General features: G+C 45.9%; 1 protein-coding gene across 8 annotated transcripts in view; it reads right to left on the reverse strand.

The window, feature by feature from the left end:
• Window positions 1-22,249, reverse strand: part of TRIQK (triple QxxK/R motif containing) — a 97,365-nt gene that overhangs the window by 15,670 nt on the left and 59,446 nt on the right. For 7 of the 8 annotated variants that reach the window (XM_039526568.1, XM_039526571.1, XM_039526572.1 and 4 more), the window contains one exon: window positions 9,933-10,018. In XM_039526568.1, the coding sequence (XP_039382502.1) occupies window positions 9,933-10,018 (86 nt within the window). Of the gene's footprint in view, window positions 1-8,646; window positions 8,772-9,932; window positions 10,019-22,249 lie in introns of those variants that run through there. The other variant, XM_039526574.1, reaches the window with a different exon arrangement.

The following is a 22,249-nucleotide window of genomic DNA, read 5'->3' on the forward strand; positions in this document are numbered from 1 at the left end:
TTCAGGTGGAGAAAGCTACTAGGAGAGAGGCTGTTCTATATTTGATTTTGACAAATAGGGAGGAACTGGTTGAGAATTTGAAAGTGGAAGGCTGCTTGGGTGAAAGTGATCATGAAATGATAGCGTTCATGATTCTAATAAGAGGGAGAACAGCAAAATAAAGACAATGGATTTCAAGAAGGCAGACTTTAGGAAACTCAGGGAGTTTTGGGTAAGATCCCATGGGAAGCAAGTCTAAGGGGAAAAACTATTGAAGACAGTTGGCAGATTTTCAAAGAGACGTTATTAATGGCACAAGAGCAAACTATCTCACTGCGTAGGAAAGGTAGAAAGTATGGCAAGAGCCCACCCTGATTTAACTAGGAGATTTTCAATGATCTAAAAATTAAAAAACAGTCCTACAAAAAGTGGAAACTAGGTCAAATTACAAAGGATTAATACAAACAAATAACACAAGTATGTAAGGACAAAATTAGAAAGGCCAAGGCACAAAACGGGATCAAACTAGCTAGACATAATGGGTAATAAGAAAACATTCTACAAATTCTTCCTCTAGAAGCAAGAGGAAGACCAAGGAGAGGGTAGGCCTGTTACTCAATGGGAGGTGGGGGGGAAACAATAACAGAAAATGTGTAAATGGCAGAGGTGGTTAATGACTTCTTTGTTTCGGTTTTCACCAAGAAGGTTCGTGGTGATTGGATGCCTAACACAGTGAATGCCAGTCAATACGAGGTAGGATCAGAGGCTAAAATTGGGAAAGAACCTGTTAAAATTTACTTAGAGAAGTTAGATATCTTCAAGTCACCAGGGCCTGATGAAATGCATCCTATAATAGTCAAGGAGCTGACTGAGGAGATACCTGAGCCATTAGTGTCATAGAAGATGGGAGAGATTCCAGAAGACTGGAGAAGGGCAACTACAGGGCCCATCTATAAAAAGGGAAATAAGGACAACCTGGGGAATTACAGACCAGTCAGCTTAACTTCTGTACCCAGAAAGATAATGGAGCAAATAATTAAGCAATCGATTTGCAAACATCTATAAGATAATAAGGTGATAAGTAACAGTCAGCATGGATTTGTCAAGAACAAATTGTGTCAAACCAACCTGATAGCTTTCTTTGACAGGGTAACAAGCCTTGTGGATGGGGGGAAGCGGTAGATGTGGTATAACTTGACTTTAGTAAAGCTTTTGATAATCTCTCACATGACCTTCTCATAAACAAACTATGGAAATGCAACTTAGATGGAGCTACTATAAGGTGGGTGCATAACTGGTTGGAAAACCATTCCCAGAGAGTAGCTATCAGTGGTTCACAGTCATGCTGGAAGGGCATAACGAGAAGGATCCCACAGGGATCAGTTCTGGGTCCGATTCTGTACAATATCTTCATCAATGATTTAGATAATGGCATAGAGAGTATACTTATAAAGTTTGCAGACAATACCAAGATGGGAGGGATTGCAAGTGCTTTGGAGGATAGGATTATAATTCAAAATCATCTGGACAAACTGGAGAAATGGTCTGAAGTAAATAGGATGAAATTCAATAAGGATAAATGCAAAGTACTCCACTTAGGAAGGAACAACTAGTTGCACACATACAAAATGGGAAATGACTGCCTAGGAAAGAGTACTGTGGAAAGGACATCTGGTGGTCATAGTGGACCACAAGCTAAATATGAGTCAACACTGTAACACTGTTGCAAAAAAGTGAACATCATTCTGGGATGTATTAGCAGGACTGTTGAACGCAAAACATAATAATTCTTCTGCTCTACTCCATGCTGATTAGTCCTCAACTGGAGTATTGTGTCCAGTTCTGGGCACCACATTTCAGGAAAGATGTGAACAAACTGGAGAAAATCCAGAGAAGAGCAACAAAAATGATTAAAGGTATAGAAAACATCACCTACGAGGGAAAGTTGAAAAAATGGGTTTGTTTAATCTGGAGAAGAGAAGACTGAGAGGGGACATGATAAGTTTTCAAATACATAAAAGATTGTTACAAGGACGAGGGGAAAAAATTTTCTTCTTAACCTCTGAGGATAGGACAAGAAGCAATGGGTTTAAATTGTGGCAAGGGAGGTTTAGGTTGGACATTAGGAGGGTAGTTAAGCACTGGAATAAATTTCCTAGGGAGGTTGTGGAATCTCCATCATTGGATATTTTTAAGAGCAGTTTAGACAAACACCTGTCAAGGATGGTCTAGATAATACTTAGTCCTGCCGTGAGTGCAGGAGACTGGACTAGATGACCTCTTGAGGTCCCTTCCAGTCCTATATTTCTATAATTATCTTCATTTGGTACTGACTGCTGTCGGAAGACATGATACTTGGCTAGCTAGACCATTGTTCTCACCAGTTTCAGGCAGGTTTGTACTCAGCAAGGCTCAGCTGTGCTTCTGCTGCTGCAGCTACTCTGCTATTTATATTTGTGCTAATTCAATGAGAGCTAGTGCAAGTATGTGCACATGAGCAGGGGAATAACACCCCTAGCTCATAATATAGATGTAGTCTCCAAATTATGTCCTCAGACAGGGGTCCTTCCCATCTGGGAGGTGCCATACCCTTTAGGGGCTGCCTGAGGATGTGCCACACACCCAAACCAAGCCAGAACAATGACTATATTACAATATTTGATAATATTTTTTAAAAGGACAAAATACTGCACACTCAAAACAAGTATGGTCACCCTGGTTCAACTAAATTTTGATATTTATAAGTCTTTAGTTGCCACTCTGACATTATCAACATGGATAAAATTGCTCATTGAGGAAATTAAAAAGTACTAAATGGGAATGACTGAAAGAAACTTTGTTACTTTAAATCCTGCATTAAAATGAAAAACAATCAGAGTTTGACAAGACAAGCTAATTAGTAAGCTAGCTCTGAAATGTAAAGTACCTACAGGGCAGTTGATTCCAAAAGATTTCATGTAATTTCCAGGGTTTGCTTTCTTCATTTTTTTTCAAACAAACCTTGCAAACTCTTTGGGTGAAATGCAGCCCTGCTGGAACTCCACTCACTTCCCTGGTTATGAGAAGACGATTATTTCACTGTTAATTTGTCCTCTTCTCTCCCTTCTCCTCACATTCTACCTTCTTCCTTTGTTTATATCCACTTATTGTCTCACCTTACATGTTTAGACTGCATGCTCTTTGGGGCGGGGACTGTCTATTATATGTCTGTACAGAGTATAGTGTAATGGGGTGATGTTGCTTGATAGGGGCCTCTAGGCACTACTGCAGTACATCTTAATACATTAATTAAATAATAATTACAACAACTGCAGTTATGTCTGGGATGGATTTGCCCTTATAATACTTCTGTTATCTACAAGTTAGCAATTTGGAAGTGTCAATAGATTTTTAGAAGGGAGGATTACTGCACCACATGTTGAAGTCAAGAGTAAATAAAATCCTTGGAAAATACACCTAAGTATGTTTTTTTCACAGATTTGGCCACAAGACTGGGTACTGCCAGGATTATATATTATGTTGTCTCCAGACTATTTGCTACCATTGCAATTACCTCAAAATTTTGTATGTCAGCTACTTTTCAAACACATATTACGGGCTTGATCTGACCCTTACTGAAGTTAATCGCAAGTCCCATTGATTTTAATGGTACAGTATCCAGGTCTGTATTCTTTAAATAAAATAAAGCCATACCCTTAGCACATATGAACCCTGTTACTTATTACAGTTCACCAACAAAAACTTTGTTAATGCAGAGTTACATTTGTGTTGTGGTGTCTTGTGGCCTGCCAGCACTTCAAACTCAGTTACTCAATCCACTGAGGTAATGAAAACTTAAGCCTCTGAAAACCAAGAAATACACAGTTAAAGTACATGTCATCCCTTCAAGGTAACCTTAACTCTGACCCTGGGAGCTGGCAACAGTTAGTGGGAATAGCTAAGTAAGGAAGGTGCCAGAATAAGTAGACAGAGTTTAACTACTTCGTATCTCCAAAGTTATCCAGAAAAGATGGAGCAATCTGGGACATGTTCAGAATGAGGCCAGAGCATTTGCCATGGCAACCATGCTATCAGACAGCTGAAGAACACAGAGAAGGTGCTGAGAAGGAAAACATCTGTGCTTTAAAAATGCAGAGAACATACAAAGCAGCTAAGGATAGACAGGGACTCATTTATCTACATGCACTCCAACTTCATTCACTGTGCTAGATGTAGCTGTATTGAAAGGTTCAGCGATTAGGTGGAGCAGGTTGGAAGAGCTGTCACTGTGAGATGATGACAGTAATTTGGTGAAGGGGCTGTGATATTTATCAAGTCTGGATGGTTTGTGTGGAATTGGCTCAATGTTTGTATAGACTTCGCTTCTTTGCTATGTCTGACCTAAGCCCGAGTTTTGCTTTAGCAAAGAGAAGATATTATACCTTGCCCGACAGTGTTTATTGTGCAGTTCCCTAACTGTTCTGCAGCATTTGCAAGGGGCTCTAGAATGTGTGTTATGGGCATATTGAGGCATCACTCCATGAAGGCAGAGCTAAGGTTGCATTGCAGGGATGGCATATTGCAAGGATTGCAGGTACCTTAACTGTTTTCAAAGGCTTAAGTTTGCTTTCCTTAACTCTTCACTTCCTGCTTTTCAGAGGTTTGAGTGTAGCTGAATCTGATGTTCTGGAAGGGCACGAGGCACTACTGGGCAACCTTAACTCTGCATTAACAAAGTGTTTTCTCATTGTATTTCCTAATTTTTTGAACAGAAAACGAGATGTTATTTGTACAAGATAGTGTTACGTTAAGAAGGTATAGTTATCACATGGTATGCAGGTGGAACTGAGGACAGATTAAAGATACCATATGGCATGTATGTAGGGTCTTTCGCCTTCCTGTGTGTTTCATTACAGTCAAACGGTGATAATGCTCGTGCTATGACATTTTTTGAGTGTGGAGGTGCTGACAGGATAGGGAGAGAAAACAGATGTTTTCACAATATTTATAATTATTATTCCATGTAGTTTATAGTAACTTTAAGCACATGAGAGGAGACTGGTGTGTGTCTCTTCTCACCCTTTATCCCACCATACCCCATAGCATACACCCCTTCCAGAGCATATAGCTGCCCAATCGGCATCTGTAGATCCCCCTCCCCTGCCCATCTCTGTATCTGCAGCTACAGCTGACTGTTAGCAAGCTCAGAGGAGGACATTCAGGGCATCTTCACTACCGCACTACATCAGTGCCGATGCGCTATGTTGACGAGACAGCACTCTTCTGTCGATGTAATTACTCCACCAAAACGAGAGGCAGAAACTATGTCGGCAGGAGAGCATCTCCAGCTAACATAGTGTGGTGTAGACACCGCTTTAAGTTGAGGTAACTTATGTCGCTTAGAGGGGTGGTTTCTTCACACCCCCGAGTGACGTAAGTTACATCAATTAAGCGGTAGTGTTGACAAGTCCTCAAAGAGGTGTGAAATGGTCCATTCATCTCAATGAGATGTCCTCAATGAATGAGAACACACCATGAAGATGAATGCAGCCTGAAAAGGGCTCAGAAAGGTAAGAGCTGCTCTGTTCATCTCAGTGGGTGTTCTCACTCCATCGCACTTGTGGGTCTGTACCAAGCACTAAGCAATCCTGTTCTCTGCTCCTCATCGTGGTCTCAGGATTGTCTTTGGTGCATGCTCTGGTCATGCCGCTTCTCAGCTCCCAACTACGATCTTAGTGCTGTGTACTGTACCATGCACCAAACATTCCTCTCCTCATCCCAATCTCTGTACTGTATGCCTGTTCCATGCACTTAGCATACTTGTTCTCAGTTCCCAACTATGATCTACTACAAAGAAGGGCAACAAAAATGATTAAGGTCATGTAACATGGAGAGAGATTAAAAAGACGAGGACTTTGCAGCTAGGAAAGGAGATGATAAGTGGGGGGTACAATAGAGGTCTACAAAATTATGAATGGCATGGAGAAAGTGAATAAGAAAGTGTTATTTACTCCTTCGTATAACACAAGAACCAGGGGTCACCAATGAAATTAATAGGCAGCAGGTTTAAAATGAACAAAAGGAAGTACTTCTTCACAAAACACAGTCAACCTGTGAAACTAGTTGTCAGTGGATACTTGAAGGCCAAAACTAAAACTGGGTTCAAAGAAAGAATTTTACGTAAGTTCATGGAGGATAGGTCCATCAGTGGTTATTAGCCAAGATGGTCAGGAATGCAAACTCATGCTCTGGGTGTCCCTAGCCTCTGACTGCCAGAAGCTAGGAGTTTATTACAGGGGATGGATTACTTGATGATTACCTGTTCTGTTCATTCCCTCTGAAGCACCTGGCACTGGCTGCTATCAGAAGACAGGATACTGGGCTAGATGGATTACTGGTCAGACCTAGTGTGGCCGTTCTAATGTTCTTATGATCTCAGTGCTGTGTACTGTGCCATGCACTGAATATGCCCATTCCACTCCTCACCCAGTCTCTACATTGTATGCCTGTGTCATGCACTGAACATTCTTGTTCCCCTCCTAGTCTCAGCACTATGGGGCCATATTTTGAAAGAGGGACAGAAATAGGTGTGCGGGCAGGAGGCGTTATTTACAGGGGGAGAGCTGAAATGCTCCCCAAATCCCTCACTGCATGCTCTGATCGCCCTTTCTCTCTTCCCCACACTCTCCTGCACTTCTCTGACCTCCCTCTTTTCCTAGTAGCAGCCGCAACCAGTGAAGGGGGAGTTTTGAGCCCCTTCCCCACTGCTGGAGGCAGCATGGAGAAGGAGAGGAGTTCTGGGTTTCTTCCCCTGATTAGGGGACAGTGGAGGGAAGGGAAGCCTCTTAGCAACTTCCATCTCCCTTCCCTGTTCAAGTCTAGCACTGTTGCACAACTTACCCTCCTCCCATGATTCTGCTCTATCAGCACTTCTGAGCAGCCAGAGAGCAAAGGTCCCTTTGAGGATGAGCCTTTATTCACTGAGGGATCACAGAAAAACTACAGTTTTGGAAATCCAGTGCAGCATCAAAACTCTAGTCATTGAACTGGGTTTTAAAAAAAAACACTATTTTGGATGATCCTTTACATGAATAAGAGTCATTGTCTAAGGGTGTGCTGCACAGCTTTAAGTTGGCAAAGGGCCAGAGCACCATCCTGCATCCTTCCAGTCTCCATATCCCCTGCATTGCTCCCACACCCCCACATTTGCCTTCACTGTTCTGACCCCCTATATCCCCGGGCTCTGAACCAAAAAGAGTATGAGAATCTGTAAATGTTATGAGCAGTTGATGTTGGGGGGCGGGGAGGCTGTGTATCAGGAACCCTTGATCAAACAACTCAGCATCTTGCCTTCCTTTTGATCCCACTTAGTTCCATTCTATGGAAGCAGGTGAAGATTATGAATCATGAATACATTACCCTAACCACTTACATTCTTTCATCTTCTATTTAATACCAATTTCCTTGATAATATTTTTAAAGTAAAATCAGAGTCTGAATGTGAATTTTAGAGCATATCTCATTCAAATATTACTCTTAAACTAGAAATTTTGGTTTCAGGGCAAACCTTTCCTGCAGAATGCAGTCAGAGATCAAGGACACACACAACACATTCTCTAAAAGCCGCTAATGGTAGGGCTCCAATTCACATTGCCTGGGTGCAGCTCAGGTTCAGTCACCACAGCATGTAACCCAGTTACTGTGACAACAGACTGCCTACCATCCTTCTGGCTTCAACACAGCCCTAGCCTTGCTGCAGATGTGCATTTCACTCTTGGGTACATCAGTTTGGCATGCACTGAACTGTAGTTACAAACTTTATTCCTAATAACTTTTTCAATGTGGCTTCCCCAGAGGGGCAGTGGGTCCCATGCATTAGCTAAAATAAATCCTCAGTAACTGAGATCAGTTTGGGGAGAACCGGAGCCAGAGTTTGAACCCCAGGTGCAAAAATAGTTAGATGAACCAGGTGATTTTTTTTGGGTGCAGGAGCCTCTTACTCAAATGAACACAAGCTTAGACTACTAACACTACCCCCAGCACCCTCATAAGACACAGCATATTTAAAGATAATCTAACTAAGCATGCAGATTTTGAGAACTTACAATAGTCATCCCTTAAACAGCAACACTCAACCTTAACTTTAGCAGAGCTAATGCTCTGCTAGACTAAAATATGTTAAGGGAGAAACATGTTGCTACATAAAATTCTCTCTTATTTTCCTCAGTCACTAACATTTGTACTTAAGATTCTCTGTATCTTTCTTCTTCTCAGTTTTGTGTACCTTTCAAGTAAGAATTATGCAATACAAGAAAAAAGTAAGTGATATAGTTTCTGAGAACACAGGTATACAATATTCTTACTTGTAAAAGATATTTAGCAAAATCTCCAAAAACACAAATTGTGAGGGATTTAAAAAAAAATTAACTGGGAGCTGAACGTACAATAAAAATGGAACATCACTTTTAAAAGGTCACATCACAGAATAAAAAAATAAGAGTAAAATGTAATAAGGCTATGTCTACACTACAGCCTATGTTGGAAAAACTTATGTCACTCAGAGGTGTGAATATTCCACCCCCTGAGCGACATAAATTACACCGACATAAGCATTTGTGTGCACAGCACTACGTCGGTGGGAGAAACTCTCCCGATGACATAGCTTATACCGCTCGTGGAGGTGGGGGGTTTTTTTTCATGCCAATGGGAGAGGTCTTTCCCATAGGTGTAGAGTGTCTTCACCAGATGTGCTGCTGTGAGGCAGCTGTATCAGTACAGTTGCACCACTGCAGCGCTCTATGTACAGATATACCCTAAGAAAGAAAGGAAAAAACACAGAACTCCAAAGGTTAGTAATCTATCTTTTAAACAAAAAAGGCAATCTACTTTTTCTCATTAAAAACTGACACCCAGCACTAACTGAGGAGATTATGTTGTGAAAACATACTGCATCGCACGGCAGTGCTTGATCGAGATCAGCAATCAGGAGCAAAAGGAAAGTACTGTTTCATGATTATAATAGCAAATTCTGGAAGACAACCAAATACATCATCTGGCAGCTCAACAGCTGTTACAGCTTGGTAGTAATACCTTGGCATTTGCTATAAACTATAACTTGAAAAAATTGATTTCTCATCTGCCAGAAACAAGAATATGTTCTCCTTTTAACATTTCTGAGTTTCTTTCAATAGAATAGTTAGATTTTCAAGCTATTTTTATTCTGCATGTTTCTCAGCATGGCTGCCAAGTTAATTTCATATTATTTTATTTTGATTCAAAAATAAATTTGGGGAATAAATATTGGATGCAACTTAAATAAACGACATGCTTAGCCAAATTCCATCATAATAGCATGGCGAATAGTATAGAATAGTTGTCCTTCGTGTTAATATTTATTGTCTTGACCATTTAGTCATAATTATACTTCACACACACTTGAAAACAGGAAGTTTCCAAGCAGTATGAAGTTCAGGAACCTCCTTGCTGTTTTGTTGGTAGTGAAGGAAATCATTTTCCATGTTGGAGTCAAAGTGGATGGATGTAGCCACGTAATATATTATACTTATTAATGATGAGACTATACCAGTATTTGTTTTTAAACAACTCCTGGATATAACATACTAGAAGAAGGGAGGAATTCATGGCTATTTTGCATAACTATATAAAACAATTAAAGCATTTTTGTTTATACAGTACCTGTCTAAAAAATCCTGTTTCTAAACATATAATATTTCACTGGCACTGTTAAATAAAAGTATGCTTCATATCAAGAATGTGGAACATTTAAAGTCCATTAGAGTTTCAGTTATTCCAGTTATTTGAAGGTTAAAAACAATCCCTCATAAATATTTTAGATTCTGGCATTCCACTTAGGTCTTGAAGTGTCAAACAATATCTCTCAAAAATCAATATTCACACAGTACTTATGGGGAAAAGAAACTCAACATGGTGTAAGCTATCAAATAGATATCTACCTTTATGCCCAGTGCAGTTTTCTTGGCCTCTGCTTTTAATCTTGTTGCTCTTAACACTGGCCTGCTTTTCTTGTAATCTTGTTTTCCTAAGGTAGAAAAAGAGTTAATGTAAATGATCCACTGAAGATAAGGTACATCTACAATAATTTTAGCTTCAGTGGCAGATCTAACATTTTTAAGAGTTCAGTGATAGAAAGAGTTGTGCCACAAGAATGGGACTAACAGCAGGGTCAACAATGGCCTTTAAAACAAACAACAACAACCAGAAAACCAAAACAGTAGTTAACAAATCAACCTAGAGTCTGATAGTCCAGTGAGCTACAAAATGCAAATTATGATATGCCTCCAATGGTATGTTATTTACTAAAATGACAACTGCAATGCTCAGTAGCCATCAGACAGCATGTATTTAGAAAACATCATCCTTCTGCAGGAGTCCCCCCCTTCCACCAGTCTATTCAGCATCTGTTCATATCCAGTGGAGAGATCCCCTTTGTGGCATACAGGGGATGCTCCCCTTGTACAAGCTCTCCTCCCCTGAACAGCCCCACCTTAGGGATTAAATATTGTGAAGACCGTCTGTACTCGGGCAAAAGTCATGCATAAAGGATGTAAATAATTATGATGCCAAAAGGAAAGGCACAGCACCAGAAAGTATTGTCAGAGGAAAGCTAAGAGAGTCTCTTAGGGGAAAGAAAGGGAAGAGAATTAGAGAATGAAAATTTGTATCCTCTCCAACAAATTCATCCTGTCAATGCATTGTAAATATTTTCCACCATTACAGTACAGGGCCACTGGAGCTTTATATTGCAGGAGCTGCTGACATCCTAAGATAGGAGGGCACCACAGAGCAGAAGAACAGTCATTTTCTAAAGCAATCAGAGAAACAACCCAAAGGTTACCTCATGAGAAGAGAGGAAACAGAACCAGCAGGGGTGTCTACCCTCAAAGTATTATAATAGCCCTGTTTGCTATGCAATGGTTAAGGAGCTGTCAGAATTTCCATTATGAATTGCAGGAATTTATAACTCATAAAAATTCACTCCAGGGTGAAATTTGGCACAGAACTATCCCAGCCTGGAATATTTTTGAGCCAATTTTCAATAAAGTGATGCAGCTGTTCCAACTTACTTGTGAACAAACTATAGAAATTTATCCATTTGGGATTTTTTAAACACTAAAAATATCTTCAGCTTAAAAAAAAAAGATAATTGAAAAGTGCTAGCTCCAGTTTCAGCTCTCATGACTCAAATTTTCTGTCATGCCTTCCATGGTAAACAAAGCAGGACAACCAACAGAATGACTTACATCCAAATATCTGCTCTTCCAGTGATGCAACAGAATTAGATAATGAGAACTATGCAGCTTTGAAAGAGCATAGGGAACCAGAAGCCACTGACGTCAACAACTGAAATTCCCCCACCTACTGATATTCCCTCTGAAGGGTAAACTGCAAAGGTTGCTGACATTGGAGTAAATATTTCATACGGGGCATGTACCCTCTTTGATTAAAGTTCATTTGTTAGGATCAAATCTACGACTGCAAGGAGAAAGTCTATTATTGCTTGTAGCAAGGTGGCCATTTACTCCATGCCCCCTCGTGGCCAGGGGTTTCTTTTCAGGCACACTTCCCCTTTTGCCCCCCTCTTGCGGGCCACTTAAGAACTGCACACAAGCTTTCACATGAATACCACCACCACCTGCTTGGGGATGGTTTAACAACAAAAACAATCCTCAGGGTCACAAAATAAAGTCCATCACCATGCAACAGTCCATAATTATCTCTGGTGTCTTTTCTCACAGCCAGAGCTCTTCTTTTGTCCCATCTGTTCTCACAGCCCAACTCTTCCTGGCTGGAGCTCAGTCTTCTGGCACTGGCCTCTAGGCCCTCAAACTTCTAGGTCCAAACTCAGCCCAGGTTTTCCCATAGGAGCCTGCTGGTCTGTTGGTCTCAGGGCATTCCCTGCAAGAGCCCTTCACGTTCCCTCCCATCTCTCTATGCTTTCTTGCATTTTCCCAAACCACTGCAACCTACAGCTGTTCTTTATAGGAAAATCACCCTGATCTTTCCCAGGTTTGGCTCATTCTGTAATCAGGAGCTTCAGCCCACCAGCCCTTAAGGGTTGTGCCACCCTGTTACATTAAAACAACAAGGAGTCCAGTGGCACCTTAAAGACTAACAGATTTATTTGGGCATAAGCTTTCGTGGATAAAACCCACTTCTTCAGATGCATGGAGTGAAAATTACAGATGCAGGCATTACTATACTGACACATGAAGAGAAGCTATCAGGGCTACCCCCAATACCTGTTACATTACTCTTTCCATCAGTTTCAAGCACTCTGGTACTACTTACTCCAGTAGTGTAGTTATTGATGGGGCTGGATTGCAGTTACATAGAGAATGCTTCCAGATTTATATTAAAGTTGATATGAACAACTAAAATCACCTATATAACAAATATTGTAATGACTCTACAGCAGTTAATTCTCCAAAACTATGTACCTGTCATTTAATTTACTACTCCTTGCTAAATACAACAGCCAAAAGACATACTGGAGAAGTCTTGAGTCCACCAAGTGCAAAAGTTTTTAAAGGGCATCTCTTCGGTTTTTTGCAATGAAAACTAGATCCTACAATTGTACTAAAAAATGCTTTAAATATCTGAACTTTCTAAAGCCCTCAGAAAGACATCTGCACTACAGGACTGTAAAGAACTATGAAATGCAAAGTCCCTGGCTCATAAAACTGATAGTATCACCTGTAACACATTGCACAGATACATAATGTAGGTTCCTTAGGTTCTTTGGGCCTACAAATTCAACAGGTTGGAATATGCATTTGCACATTTCTAATTCCTTCCTGTTTCATCATGCTCATACTGTAAGCTTTCTCTGTACATATATCAGTCATCATTAATCTAAGCTGTTTCTTCTTCCCAGCAAGTGACAGTCAAAGCCGGTTAAGATGGACTCATCAGACAAAGCCCCATTTGTCTCTTACCCAATGTCTATTTGACAGACACTGAGTTCCCGAGGGAGCATTGGCAGAGAAGCAGCAGAGGATGCAGATGGAAAACTTCCAGACTAAATCTGACCTTGTGTATTGTTTAAACAAAACCCTCTTCTCTTCCATCCCTTATCCACTATCCTCTGTCGAGTGGGAGAGTCCCTGGTCCAACACAGTTACCAGAAGACCAGTATATGTTGCAGTAGTGAGCATAATAAAGGGAGGCGCTTCCTGGTCAGGAAGTTCTCTAGTTTCTGCTTTTAAGGCATGGATCTTTCTCTCTCTGTCTTCTAACTGTTGTCAAAGTAAGTGCATCCCTCTCCTTAAAGAAGTGGTAATGGAAAGAAAAGAAGACCAACATAGTAAAGAAAAAAGACACAAATGTGACAGGAGCAGCTGGAGCAAATTTACAATGTCAGAACAGTACATAACTAGAGAGTGAGAAATCAAAGAACCCTGTAAGAAGGAAGGTTGGAAAAGCTGTGGAAGATGTGGCAAGCACCAAGTCACAGCTGGCAACAACATCCAGCAAAAGAGGAAGAATGTAGGAGATGCCATAAAATTGGACATTTTGCAATAGCACACAGGTCACTAAGGTCTGGTCTACACTACAAGGTTAGGTCGAATTTAGCCGTGTTAGGTCAATTTTATAAGCACAACCAACCCCGTTCTGCTGACCTAAAGGGCTCTTAAAATCGACTGCTGTACTCCTTCCCAACGAGGGGAGTAGCGCTAAAATCGACCTTCCTGGGTCAAATTTGGGGTAGTGCAGACGCACTGTTGTGCAATTTGACGGTATTGGCCTCTGGGAGCTATCCCAGAGTGCTCCAATGTGACCGCTCTGGACAGCACTTTCAACTCCGATGCACCAGCCAGGAACACAGGAAAAGCCCCGGGAACTTTTGAATTTCATTTCCTGTTTGGTCAGCGTGGCGAGCTCAGCAGGACAGGTGACCATGTAGTCCCAGAATCACAAACAAGTTCCAGCATGGAGCTAACAGGAGACATTGGATCTGATTGCTGTATGGGGAGAAGAATCTGTGCAGGCAGAACTCCAAACCAGCAGAAGAAATGATATATATGCCAAAATCGCACAGGGCATGGCGGAGAAAGGCTACACCAGGGACACACAGCAGTGTTGCGTGGAAGTTAAAGAGCTCAGGCAAGCCTACGACAAGACAAAGGAGGCAAACGGTTGCTCTGGCTCAGAGCCCCATACATGCTGCTTCTATGATCAGCTACATGCCATTCTAGGAGGAATCCTACCAGTATCCCACCACTGTCTGTGGACACTTGCAAGGGGGAAGTCTCATGCAACACAGAGGAGGATTCTGTGGATGAGGAAGAGGAGGAGGAGGAGGATGCACAGCAGGCAAGCGGAGAATCCGTTCTCCCCAGCAGCCAGGACCTTTTCATCACCCTGGAGCCAATAACCTCCCAGGGCGAATTGTTCCCGGACCCTGAAGGCAGAGAAGGCACCTCTGATGAGTGCACATTTGTAACTACACTACAGGGGTTAAAAGCAATAGTGTTTAATATTTGATTTGCCCAGAAGACTTGGGATGCATTCGCGGCCAGTACAGCCACTGGAAAAGCCTGTTAACATGTCTGGGGATGGAGCAGGAATCCTCCAGGGACATCTCCATGAAGCTCTCCCGGAGATACTCTGAAAGCCTTTGCAGAAGGTTTCTGGGAGGGCTGCCTTATTTTGTCCTCCACGGTAGGACGCTTTACCACGGCAAGCCAGTAGCAAGTAGTCTGGAATCATTGCAGCACAAAGCATGGCAGCAAATAGTCCTGGGTTTTGGTCACATTCATGCAACATTCGGTCTTTATCTTTCTGTGTCAGCCTCAGGAGAGTGATATCATTCATGGTCACCTGGTTGAAATAGGGGAATTTTTGTAAGGGAACAGTAAAAGGACCCCATTCATGCTGGGCTGTTTGTGCTTGGCTAAAAGGGATCATCCCGGAGAATAGCCACGTGGTGGGGGAAGGGGTGTGCTGCACATCCACCCCAAAACCACAGCCCCTCCTTTTAAATGGCAAGCCCAATGCAATGGGAAAGGAGGGTGCTGCAGTTTGAAACCATTCCCACATGTTATGAAGGTGGAAGACACCAACCCCGCGTACCCTTTGGCTTACCACGGCTGCCTGGAAACCGAATTCTGTTGTCCAGCCATGTGTGATGTGTCACCAAACTGGCAGGTGCTCAATATAAAAGGCAAAATGTGACCTTGTACCTAAAACACATGTGCTGTCTGCTGTGAATTGCTTGATTCACTGTGAAAAGGTCTCCCTTTTGTTCTCAGAAATGTATCTGCTTAAATAGTACTCTCCCTTTTTATCCCCCCTGCAGGTGCAAATGTTTCTATGCTCCCCGTATCAACTCTGTCCCTGAGGTTATCACAGATTAGACGGCGAAAAAAACACACTCACGATGACCTGTTTTCAGAGCTCATGCAGTCCTCCTGCACTGATAGGGCACAGCTGAATGCATGGAGGCATTCAGTAGCAGAGGCCAGGAAAGCATACAGTGAGCGTGATCAGAACACGCAGGAGGAGATGCTGAGGCTAATGGGGGAGCAAATAGACATGATCAGGTATCTGGTGGAGCTGCAGGAAAGGCAACTAGAGCACAGACCCCCACTGCATCCATCATATAACCGCCTGCCCTCCTCGCCAAGTTCCATATCCTCCTCACCCAGACACCCAAGAATGGGGGCGGGGGAAGGCTCCGGGCACCCAGCCACTCCACTCCAGAGGATGGCTCAAGCAACAGAAAGCTGTCATTCAAACAGCTTTGATTTGTAGTGTGGCTACAATAAGCAATACAGCCTTGTCATTCCCTCCTCCTGCACCCCACCCGGGCTACCTTGTCAGTGACCTCACTTTTTTTTTAATAAATAAAGACTGAATGAAGTCAAAACTAAGGGGACTTTATTTACTTTGCCAGCTGTGGTCAAAGGGGAGAGGGGAATTGGCTTACAGGGAAGTACATTCAACAAAGGGGGCGGTTTTGCATCAAGGACAAACACACACACACACACCTATCACACCATAGCCTGGTCAGTCATGAAACTGTTTTTCAAAGCCTCTCTGATGCGCAGCGCATCTAGCTGTGCTCTTCTAATCACCCTGGTATCTGGCTGTTCAAAATTGGCCACCAGGCAATTTGCCTCAACCTCCCACCCCGCCATAATCGTCTCCCACTTACTCTCATAGATATTATGAAGCACACAGCAAGCAGCAATAACAATGGGAATACTGGTTGCACTGAGTTCTAACCTATTCAGCAAACAGCGCCAGCAGGCTTTTAAATGTCCAAAGGCACATTCTATCACCATTCTGCACTTGCTCAGCCTATAGTTGAACTGCCCCTTACTACTGTCCAGGCTGCCTGTGTACGGCTTCATGAGCCATGGGTGCAAGGGGTAGGCTGGGTCCCCAAAGATAACTATTGGCATTTCAATATTCCCAATGGTAATTTTCTGGTCTGGGAAGGAAGTCCCTTTTTGCAGCTTTTCGAACAGCCTGACATTCCTAAAGATGTGAGCATCATGCACCTTTCCCGACCATTCCACGTTGATGTCAGTGAAATGTTCCTTGTGATCCACCACTGCTTGCAGCACCATTGAGAAGTACTCTCTGTGGTTTATGTACTGTTTGGCAAGGTGGTCTGGTGCCAAGATAGGGATATGGGTTCCGTCTATCGCCCCACCACAGTTAGGGAACCCCATTGCAGCAAAACTATCCACTATGACCTGCACATTTCCCAGAGTCACTACCCTTGTTAGCAGAAGGTTATTGATTGCCTTGGCTACTTGGATCACAGCAGCCCCCACGGTAGATTTGCCCACTCCGAACTGATTCCCGACTGACCAGTAGCAGTCAGGCATCGCAAGCTTCCACAGGGCTGTCGCCACTCACTTCTCAACTGTCAGGGCAGCTCTCATCTTGGTATTCCTGCTCTTCAGGGCAGGGGAAAGCAAGTCACAAAGTTCCATGAAAGTTGCCTTACGCATGCAAAAGTTTCACAGCCACTGGGAATCATTCCATACCTGCAACACTATGTGGTCCCACCAGTCTGTGCTTGTTTGCCAGGCCCAGAATCAGCATTCCACTTTCCAGACACACATCGGTGTCCTCTCAGGCTGGTAGTGCATCCTACCAGCAGAAACGTGACTCTGACATCCCCAGCCAAGGACCTCATCACTGGTCCTTCTGGACACCGTGGGCATACCACCAATCCCAAGGTGCTCCACCAGTCGCTCCACGGTCGGTCCCGTCAGAACACCGGGTACCAGAGGCGACGCTAAGCTGTCCTCCACCTACGGGCATGGATGAGGCTCCGATCCCAACTGCGGACACCCAGACTCCACCGGACGCAGAGGACGTTCCGCAAATACAGGAACCCCCCACAGGATCCCTTGGTCCCGGGCCTCTCCTCTTCCTCCTCGCCTGACGAGGTGGTGGTGGGAACATCCTCCGCAGGCCCTCCACCGATTGATCTCAGAGCCCATCAGGACCTCCTGAGATGAGTGGCTCTGAATATGAACCTACAAGTGGAGGAGATCCCTGAAGTAGAGGACCCTGTTGTGGATATCCTCTCGGCTGATGCACCCCTAAAGTGGCCCTGCCATTTATCCGCACCATACAATCCAATGCGGATACCATCTGGCAGTCCCCGGCCTCGATTCCACCTACAGCAAGGGGGGTTGAGAGGAAATATATGGTCCCCTCAAAGGGGCATGAATACCTCTACACTCATCCACCTCCTTGCTCTTTAGTGGTCCAATCGGTGAATGAGCGGGAGCGTCATTGCCAACACGCCCCGGCTCCTAAGGCAAAGGAGGCTAGGTGCATGGACCTCGTAGGCCGTAAAATATACTCTGCCGGGGGCCTCCAACTTAGGGTGGCAAACCAGCAAGCCCTCCTAAGTCGGTATAACTTTAGCACGTGGGTGTCCGTGGGGAAGTTCACGGAGCTTCTTCCGCAGGAGTCCCTCCAGGAGTTTACCGCTCTCCTCGAGGGTAAAAAGGTGGCGAGAACCTCCCTCCAGGCTTCTCTGGATTCCGCGGACTCGGCAGTCAGAACCTTGGCGTCAGGAGTGACGATGAGGCGCATCTCCTGGCTCCAAGTATCAGACCTTCCCCCTGAATTGCAACAAACCATTCAGGATTTGCCCTTCGAAGGCCAAGGCCTGTTTTCAGATAAGACTGACCCCAGACTGCAAAGTCTGAAAGATAATCGCGTTATAATGCGCTCGCTGGGTATGCACACGCCAGTGACCCAACACAGGACCTTCTGGCCACAGCCACACCGCCTTTACGCCCCGCCTAGACCGCGTCAGGACTTTAGCAGAAGGTGGCAGAGGAAATCGTCGAAGGCAGTCTGGCCCTCAAGGAGGCCAAAATCAGGCGCCCGCAAAACCACCAGCAGGGCCCAAACAAAACTTTTGATGGGACGCCCGAGGGCGGCCCACCAGTTACTTTCCCGGATCCTTTTCCTCCATTTCTCAACCGTCTCTCTCATTTCCTCCCTGCCTGGTCCCAGCTCACTTCCGACCGCTGGGTCCTGCGCACGGTGGAATTGGGATACCACCTCTAGTTTGTTTAAACCCCACCTTCCCACCCTCCCTCCCCGTCCCTCTTCAGGGACCCCTCTCACGAGCAAGTCCTCTTGCAAGAGGTCCAGTCGCTCCTAGCTCTAGGAGCCATAGAGGAGGTACCAAAAGATGAGGGGCAAGGGGTTTTACTCCCGTTACTTCCTAATCCCCAAGGCAAAGGGAGGTCTGCGACCAATCTTAGACCTGCGAGAAAAGACGGTTACTCACCGTTGTAACTGTTGTTCTTCGAGATGTGTTGCTCATATCCATTCCATGTAGGTGTGTGCGCGCCGCATGCACATTCGTCGGAGACTTTTACCCTAGCAACTCAGTGGGTCGGCTGGGCGCCCCCTGGAGTGGCGCCACCATGGCCGCGGATATATACCCCAGCCGACCCACCCACTCAGTTCCTTCTTGCCGGCTACTCCGACAGTGGGGAAGGAGGGTGGGTGTGGAATGGATATGAGCAACACATCTCGAAGAACAACAGTTACAATGGTGAGTAACCGTCTTTTCTTCTTCGAGTGCTTGCTCATATCCATTCCATGTAGGTGATTCCCAAGCCTTACCTAGGCAGTGGGGTCGGAGTGAGACGTGGCTGAGTGCAAAACTGCCGAACCGAAGGCGGCATCGTCTCTAGACTGCTGCACCAAAGCATAGTGCGAGGTAAACGTGTGCACCGAGGACCAGGTTGCTGCTCTGCAGATCTCCTGGATCGGTACGTGTGCCAGGAAGGCGGCCGAGGAAGCCTGAGCTCTCGTGGAATGGGCAGTGAGGTGGCCCGCCGGAACATGGGCCAAGTCATAGCACGTGCGGATGCAGGTCGTGAGCCACGATGAAATCCTCTGAGTGAGATAGGGAGGCCTTTCATATGATCTGCTACTGCCACAAAGAGCTGAGGGGACTTACGAAAGGGCCTGGTGCGATCGATGTAGAAGGCAAGTGCCCTGCGGACAGCTAAGGAATGTAAGCGCTGGTCTCGGGGAGATGCGTGAGGCTTTGGGCAGAAGACCGGGAGGAAGATGTCCTGATTAGTATGAAAGGCAGAAACCACTTTAGGCAGAAAAGCGGGATGCGGCCTTAGCTGCACTTTGTCTTTATGAAAGACCGTGTAAGGAGGGTCTACAGTCAGGGCCCGGAGCTCGGAGACCCTGCGGGCCGAAGTAATGGCAACCAGAAAAACCGTCTTCCACGAAAGGTAGAGAAGAGAACAGGTTGCCAGCGGCTCAAAGGGTGGCCCCATGAGCCTGGTCAGTACCAGACTGAGGTCCCAGGTAGGGGCGGGGCGACGGACCGGAGGGTAGAGGCGTTCCAGCCCCCTGCGGAATCTAATCACCACCGGGTGAGAGAACACTGAGTGTCCACATTCGCCAGGGTGGAAGGCGGATATGGCCGCTAAGTGCACTTTCAGGGAAGAAACAGCAAGGCCTTGTTGCTTAAGGAACCACAGGTAGTCCAAAATGGCCGGAACGGGAACCTCCATGGGTACCAAAGTACGTGACTCACACCATAACGAGAAGCGCTTCCACTTGGCCAAGTACATGGACCGAGTGGAAGGTTTCCTGCTGCTGAGCAAGACATGCTGCACAGGGGCGGAGCAGCATAGCTCAGAGGCGTCTAGCCACGCAGGAGCCACGCCGTGAGGTGGAGAGCGGGGAGGTCCGGGTGGCGAAGAGTCCCGTGCTCCTGTGTTATGAGGTCCGGGCAGAGGGGGAGGGTGATCGCTGGGGATACCGAGAGGCTGAGCAACGTGGAGTACCACGGTTGCCTGGGCCATGCTGGGGCAATCAGGATCAGGTGAGCCCCGTATTGCCGGAGCTTCAACAAAACTTTGAGGACTAGAGCGAAGGGGGGAAACGCGTAAAGCAGTTGGTGCGTCCACTGGATCAGGAACGCGTCTGAGATCGACCCTGGAGAGTACCCCCAGAATGAGCAGAACGTTTGGCACTTCCTGTTCGCGCGTGTCGCGAATAGGTCCACCTGGGGAAAGCCCCACTTGCGGAAGATCACGTGGATAATGTCCGGTCTTATGGACCACTCGTGGCATAGGAAGGATCTGCTCAACCGATCCACAAGAGTGTTCCGAACTCCCGGGAGAAAGGAGGCCACCAGGTCGATCGCATGAGCCAGGCAAAATTCCCACAAGTGGATGGCCTCTGCACAAAGCGGGGAGGAGCGAGTCCCGCCCTGTTTGTTTATGTAGTACATGGCCGTTGTGTTGTCCGTAAGGACGGAGACACAACGGCTGGACAGAGGCCTGCAGAACGCCTGGCAGGCTAGGCGAACTGCTCTGAGCTCCCGCACGTTTATGTGGAGGGAGAGCTTCTCTGGTGACCACAGGCCCTGGGTGCGCAGATGACCTAGGTGGGCTCCCCAGCTGAGAGAAGACGCGTCTGTCGTCAAGGACAGCGTTGGTTGGGGCGGGTGAAAGGGCAGCCCCGCACAGACCATGGAGGGGTTCAGCCACCAGTTGAGGGACCGAAGTGCACTCAATGGAACGGTGACCAGGGTGTCCAGCGAGTCTCTGGCCGGGCGGTACACCGAATGTAACCATGTTTGAAATGGGCGGAGCCGAAGCCTGGCGTACTTGGTGACGAACGTACACGCCGCCATGTGTCCTATCAGAGTGAGGCAGGTGCGGACCGAGGTCGTAGGGAAAGCCTGAAGGCTGCGGACAATGGACGTCAACGCCAGGAACCTTGGCTGAGGGAGACAGGCTTTGGCCCGAGTGGAGTCCAAGGTCGCTCCTATGAAGTCCAGCCTCTGTGTGGGAACCAGGGTGGATTTGTCCGTATTGAGCAACAGGCCAAGATTCGTGAACAGGGCCAATGCCACTCGCACATGTTCCGCGGTCTATTCTCGAGAGGCCCCGTTGAGGAGCCAATTGTCCAGGTAGGGGAACACGTGGAGCCCTTGGCGACAGAGGTGGGTGGCCACCACCGCCATGCACTTCGTGAAGACTCGAGGTGCTGTGGAGAGGCCAAAGGGTAGGACTGCAAACTGGAAATGGCGATGGTCCGCTACGAAGGAATGTGTCTGTGTGGAGGAAAGATGGCTATATGAAAGTAAGCATCTTTCATGTTGAGGGCAGCATACCAGACCCCGGGGTCCAAGGAAGGGATAATGGTCCCTAAGGAGACCATGCGGAACTTTAACTTTACTAGAAATTTGTTGAGGCCTCTTAGGTCGAGAATTGGCCTGAGACCCCCTTTTGACTTTGGAATCAGAAAGTAGCGGGAGTAAAAGCCTTTGCCCCAGTCGTTCCGTGGAACCTCCTCTATCACTCCGATATTGAGGAGCATTCGGACCTCCTGTAAAAGGAGGTGCTCGTGAGAGGGGTCCCTGAAGAGGGACTGGGAGGGAGGGCGGAAAGGCGGGGGTGAAGCAAACTGGAGGTGGTATCCATGCTTCACAGTGCGCAGAACCCAGACATCCAGACGCCGGGAGGCGGTTGGAGAAAGGGGGGGAAGGATCCGAGACAGGAAAAGGTATGCTGCCCCCGGGCGCGTCTTCAAAAGGACGACTTTGGGTCCAATTGCGGCTTAGAGGAGCCGCGATTCTGGCCGGACTGAGGGCCCGAATATCGTCTACGGCCTCCTCGCCCTCGGCGTCTATTGAAATCCTGACCCCGTCGGGGTACAAAGTATGGACGGAAACACTGAGGGCAGTAGGTGCGTCGCTGGGTTACGGGAGTGTGCATAC

The sequence above is a fragment of the Mauremys reevesii genome, linkage group 2, assembly GCF_016161935.1.
Source record: "Mauremys reevesii isolate NIE-2019 linkage group 2, ASM1616193v1, whole genome shotgun sequence".
NCBI lineage: Eukaryota > Metazoa > Chordata > Testudines > Geoemydidae > Mauremys > Mauremys reevesii.